Source organism: Corythoichthys intestinalis, chromosome 1 (genome assembly GCF_030265065.1).
Source record: "Corythoichthys intestinalis isolate RoL2023-P3 chromosome 1, ASM3026506v1, whole genome shotgun sequence".
NCBI classification, from domain to species: Eukaryota; Metazoa; Chordata; class Actinopteri; order Syngnathiformes; family Syngnathidae; genus Corythoichthys; species Corythoichthys intestinalis.
In genome coordinates, this window is record NC_080395.1 from 7267232 (window position 1) to 7273273 (window position 6042).

Consider the following 6042-nt stretch of genomic DNA (forward strand, 5'->3'; position numbering starts at 1 on the left):
AATGTATGTTACTTATATCTTTATTATTTAAAAAAAAAAAGTGTTTACATTTAATTCCATTTTAATATATATCCTATGTTCTTAAGTAGTTAAAATTGAGATTTGGCATTTAATATGTGAGGAAATGAGGGAAAACAAAAATTAGAAGATGGAGGTTGGGGTTATTTCTGTTTTTGTTAACTTTTATTTTGCAAATCATTGAAAAAAATACAAATCATTGAAAAAAACACAGTTTTTGAATGAAAAATAAATAAATAAAATTTCTGGTTCCGTGGCGACATTCACGTCGGGGAGTTCCGGCAAGAAATTCTAACCACTTCGAGATGGCATTTGAAATTGAGAGACTTATCAATACCAGTTAAACAACATGTGGTTTGCATTCTTCTCCTGTTTTCGAAACAAGAAACAAAACGACCACTAGATGAGGCGCTTTACCAAGCCATAAAGACAGAATTGATGACAATAATATTACCCAATGGGAGATTTGGGAGTTATCTGTCACTACCCGATCGGGACGGCCTACCGGATCGCGACGGATTGCTACTGCGCTTGCGCAAACTGAACGATTTAAGATAAAAAAAAACCCAAAAAACTTTTTTTTTTTTTTTTTTTAAACCATCCAATGATTATGCCATGGATAGAAGTAGTGATGGCAACTTAAAACTAAAACTTCAAAACGTGCTCCGAACCGATGACGTATTTTTCGATTCCAATTCTAAAACCAGGGAAGGATTCGACGAGGCCGGAAAATTACAGGCCTATAGCGCTGACCTCTCAATTGGGGAAAACTATGGGGAGAATGGTGGTACAGAGCTTGAATCACACTCTGGAGTGGGACAACAGTTTAACTCAGTATCAAAATGGGTTCCGAAAAGGAAGAGTAACGATGGATAATATAATATGTCTAGAATCCGAGATTAGTAGAGCCCGAGTGAATAAGGAAATGGTGATAGCTGTATTGTTTGATATTGAAAAAGCATATGATATGTTGTGGGTAGAGGGGCTTCTTATTAACTTGACTAGATTGGGGATAAAGGGGAGATTGTATAATTGGATATTGAGTTTTATGTTGAATACAAAAATAGAAGTGCGGGTAGGTGCAGACTTTTCTGGGATGTACCAGGTGGACAATGGGACTCCCCAAGGGAGTGTCTGTAGTCCAACCTTATTTAATGTCATGATTAATGATATATTTGATGATGTTGGACCAGGAGTAGGGAGGGCATTGTATGCCGATGATGGGGTACTGTGGGTGAGAGGGCGAAATGGTGACTTTCTTCAAAAGAAGATGCAAAAGGCTATTAACTAGTATGTCATGCCCTGGGAAAATGTTAATATTCCATCATTTATCCATAAACGTATGCCTTTTGTATTCATATCATGCCACTTCGTGTATTTACACACAAGAAAATGAGAGAAATTTGGCTCGATTGTCAAGCTAAAACGACCGGCGCCCGAGATCTGGCAGATTGTGTGCGTGACGTCACGACAAGTGAAGAGAGTCCCACCGGCCACTAGGGGGGCAGCGCCTATCTGCATCAATATACAGTGGTACCTCTACATACGAAGTTAATCCGTTCCAGGACCTTGATTGTAAGTCGAAATGGTCGTATGTCGAGCAGGCTTTTCCCATAGGAATACATTGTAATTCAATTAATTCGTTCCACAGCCCAAAAACCCAACCTAATCCATTATAAATACTGCTGGTACTATTACAAATAGCAATTAAACAAAGCAAAACAAATAAATTATGAATAAAAGTCGTAATAATAATAATAATAACAACAATCAGTGGTTTGAAAAAAGCATTTTTATTGTCACCTTAACGTAAAAGCGGTGAATGGAGACGAAGCAGACAGCGCATGTTGCAGGAGGACACGGCGAGCCCGTGCTGTAATTTAACACATTAAATTAGACACATGTAAAACGAAAATTCGTTTAAAAAAAAAATTAACCTTTTTTTTTTCACCTTGATTTAGAGTGGTGAACGAGACAGCGGGTGTTGCAGGAGGAGGGAATACGGCGAGCCGAGGGAGGATGCGGCGAGCCACGTTCTACTTTAACAAACACATTAGACACATGTAAAACAAAAATTAGTTTAAAAAACATTTAAAAAAAAAAAAAAAAGGTTTCTTTTATTGTCACCTTAACTTAGGGTGCATGGCGAACGGAGGCGGCCGAGACAGCTCCACGTAGCCTCCTTCCTCCACGATGTTTTCAAAATGCTGAACAAATTCCTTGGCAGTCTCGGCGTCACAACTTGCAGCCTCCCCGTGACGAACAACAGAATGAATACCGGTCCGTTTCTTGAACTTTTCGAACCAACCGTGAGAAGCCTTGAATTCTTCCTCGGCGGCGAGATGGCTCTCCACTTCCGCGTTCCCTTCAGGTGCGGTCTTTAAGTCATTATAAACAGCGCACGCTTTCTGACAGATTATTGCTTCAGTGACTGAATCACCAGCGATCTCTTTATCCTTAATCCAAATGAGTAAAAGGCGTTCCATCTCCTCCAAAATAACGCCACGACGTTTCGACAGGATAGTAGTCCCTTTGGAGGCGTTTACCTTCTTTATAGCTTCCGCCTGCTTGATGACCTTCGAAATTGTTGACATATTCCGGCCATATTGTCGAGCCAACTCGCTAACGCGTGCACCCTGCTCATATTTTTCAATCATCTCTTTCTTAATTTCAATTGTAAGCATCTCCTTTTTCCTTTTCCCCTCACTTTTACCAACGACCTTGGGACCCATGTTGATTTTTTTTTTTAAAGAAAACCCGCCGTGCTGCGGTATTCAGCGAAACCAATTCAATCACGACGCTGCCGTAAATCGTCGTATTTCGAGCAACTCGTCGGATGTAGAAACAAATTGCGGCTCAAATTTTACGTCGGATGTCGAAAAGATCGTGTGTCGAAGTGATCGTATGTAGAGGTACCACTGTAATTCCTTTTAGTGAGGGGAGAATTTGGGGTGTTTTGAGCTGTTTATGCTGATGCATTGTGTTCGTCCTGCACATATTCCAGGTTCCCTCATGAAGAAACACCCCTCGTTGTCAATAAAAGAGAATTCAGAATTGACAGTGAGGGGTGTTTCTTCAACAAGAAAAAGGCTCAGTGCTTTAATACTGAATGGCGGCGATGATGGCAGACAATTTCGTTTCTAGTTTCAGCGACGAATCCGACGTAACGAATGTTCATCTAATGGTGACGAAGAGAGTTACGAAGCTTTAATCTGTGTTTTAGATTACCAATTTGAGCCCAAACGAACGCCAATGCAGCTTAATGAAACGGTCATTGAGGGGAGCAATGACACTGATGAAACATCGGCAGCGGATCGTGTGGGAAACACCAATGATTTGTTTTGCATTTCTTTTTGTGAAGCTGATACACCGTGACTGCAAAATAAAGGAATGCATAGAATTATTATCATTTATTGCTCTATCATAGCTTTTCGCTCTGCCAACAGACACAAATATGAATGGGATCAGAGGATTTGTTCTATATATTTTACGAACGATAATTTATACATGTGTCCAGTCCTGTATCCAATGCGTGATATTTTTTTATTATAAAAGAGTACTCACTCTGGCTATTTCGAGCTTGGCTGCTCCCCTCCTTTGCTTAGCCTCCTTTGCCAGTCATCGTCCTCTTTCTTGATATCTCGGGACATTTAGGTGGCTGCGCGTGTATGGTCGGCACCGCATCTCCTTTGAGCAGCAATCTTTTAGCAAAACCCGATTTCACTTGTCCATAGTTCGAGAAGCTTTCAGGTGGAAAATGTGCACCATAGAAAACTGTGCCGGAGGCTGTGTCTAGAAAATTAGCCCTCTTTGCACGGACGAACTTTACCCATTGTCTGCGTAGTACAGCTTTTTTTTCGCGTTAGGGAACTCATGGATACTATATTCCGATAAATAGCTATTTGTACACCACATAGCACAGCAGTTTTGAACCATTCTAGTGATGTTTTGGTCAAACAAACCCGAACGCTACTCTCTCTTCGATAAAAAACAATGGTAACTGGCTCCGCCTCGACTGTCAATCACTTGTCGTGACGTCCCCGCCCCATTCGGCTGTTTCCGGAACACTTTCGGAAATGTTCGTCATTTTCGATCTATTTTCGATAATTGCTCATTAATGTGATTGATTTTTTTGTTAACTTTATCAATATTTGTTATCTTGGCACATAACGGTTCTATTGATGTCTCTCACCCCCTTTGCCGCTACATACCCTTTAATAAGGTTGAGGAGTGGGCGGACAGAGGGGGATTTAGGTTCTCGGTTGTGAAGACGCAGGCAATATGCTTCTATGGGAGACATAGGGAGGTGGTGTTGTATGGACGAGTAATTGAACAGCTAAAAAGCATGAAGTTTTTAGGGATGTGGTTTGATGAAAAGCTTACATGGGCACAGCATATAGATAGATTGGAGGAAAAATGTAAAAAGGTCAATAACATATTGAGGTACCTGTCAGGGAGAGATTGGGGAGCAGCGAGAGCTGCCTTGCTCAACATATATCGGGCGATCATGAGGTCTTCTATAGATTGTGGGTGTATGGCTTATGCCTCGGCAGCGAACTCCCACCTCAGAAAGCTGGAGGTGCAACAAGCGCACGGTCTCAGAATTTGCAGTGGAGCTTTCAGAACATCCCCAGTCGCAGCAGTGCAGGTGGAAATGGGGGAGCTCCCTTTAAGACTCAGAAGATTGAAGATTATGCTTGCGTATTGGGTGAATGTAAGGGGCCATGGTGACACACATCCAGTAAAGAAAGTGCTGATGGACAGTTGGGAGGTCATAAATCGACAGAAGATGACCTTCAGGGAGGTGGGGAACGCAGTGGCAGAACTGGCGGGGCTTAGACAGTTGGAGTTCAGCAAAACAGTACCAGTGTCCAGTGTTGCGACCTGGCAATTCAGGATGCCAGTGGTAAATTTTGAAATCAGGGAGGTGATCCGGGAGAGGGGAAACCAGGGTATGGTGGCCGAGGAGTTTCTGGGACGGAGGTATGGGCAACGCGTTATGATATTTACGGACGGGTCGAAGGATCCTGAAACAGGACGTACTGGGGCGGCGGTACATGTGCCGAGTTACAAGGTGGACATTAAAAAGAGGTGTACAGATCACTTGTCTGTTTATGCAGTGGAAATAATAGCAATTATACTGGCACTTGGTTGGGTTCAAACCAATGGGATAAAATTGGCAGTGATTGCTTCAGACAGTTGGTTAGCGCTCACGAGTATTTTAACCATGAAGTCCAGTAGACTTGACTTAGTATTTGAGTTGTACAGGCTACTGTATGAAGCACAGAAAGGTGGGCTCGGGGTGGAGTTTGTGTGGGTCCCGGCGCACGTGGGGATTGAGGGGAAATGAGGTGGTGGACATCCTGGCCAAGCAATCGCTGAGAGCACCAGGGATAGAAAGGCGGGGCGTCCTGGGTAGAGCGGAAGGGAAATCCATAATTGGGGGCTACATACAAAAGAGGTGGCAAGGGTATTGGGAAGCACAAGAAACGGGGAGACATTTGTTCTCAATACAGTCACAGGTGGGTGTGGGATGGAGATTGGGGAGAAGCAGGAGGGAGGAGGTGGTGTTGAGTCGACTGAGGATAGGGCACACGGGGCTAAATGATTCGTTGCATAGGATAGGAAAACACAAAGATGGGAAATGTAAACACTGTGGAGAGCATGAAACGGTTGAACACATTCTAATGGTATGCGGGAAGTATGGGGAGCATAGGGATCGGTTCAGAATGGTGCTGGACCAGGCAGAAGAGGCATTTGGGGTGCGAAATGTTCTACTGATGAAAAGTGCCAATATTCAAAAAGGGCTAATAAAGTTTCTCAAAGACACAGGGCTGTTTGATAAGATATAGGAAGAGGGTAATTCATTAGTATTTAATTTGTTTGTTAGTGTTTAATTTATCCAATTTTTTGGTTTAAGTTTTGTCTACACTCTGGGTGTGTTTCACTAGTCTGTAACTGCCTGATCTCGTGCTGAACCGTCGGTCCAGTAGATGGCGGTAATGCCCCACGGCACCGAAGGGT

General features: G+C 42.8%; 1 protein-coding gene across 1 annotated transcript; it reads right to left on the reverse strand.

The window, feature by feature from the left end:
• Window positions 1-1711: 1711 nt before the first annotated feature.
• Window positions 1712-2574, reverse strand: LOC130924921 (tigger transposable element-derived protein 1-like). The gene is made up of 3 exons (XM_057851285.1): window positions 2146-2574; window positions 1970-2054; window positions 1712-1891 (listed from the first exon to the last, which is right to left on the reverse strand). The coding sequence occupies exons 1-2, from the start codon at window positions 2502-2504 to the stop codon at window positions 1976-1978; spliced, it is 438 nt and encodes a 145-aa protein (XP_057707268.1). The 5' UTR covers window positions 2505-2574; the 3' UTR covers window positions 1712-1891; window positions 1970-1975.
• Between the last annotated feature and the right edge of the window lie 3468 nt (window positions 2575-6042).

Coding starts and splice junctions, on each gene's coding strand:
- LOC130924921 (XM_057851285.1), bottom strand. CDS start 2,504: ATGGAACGCCTTTTACTCATTTGGATTAAGGATAAAGAGATCGCTGGT. Junction 2,055..2,145: donor GCCATGCACCCTAAGTTAAG/GTGACAATAAAA, acceptor TTGTTAAAGTAG/AACGTGGCTCGCCGCATCCT.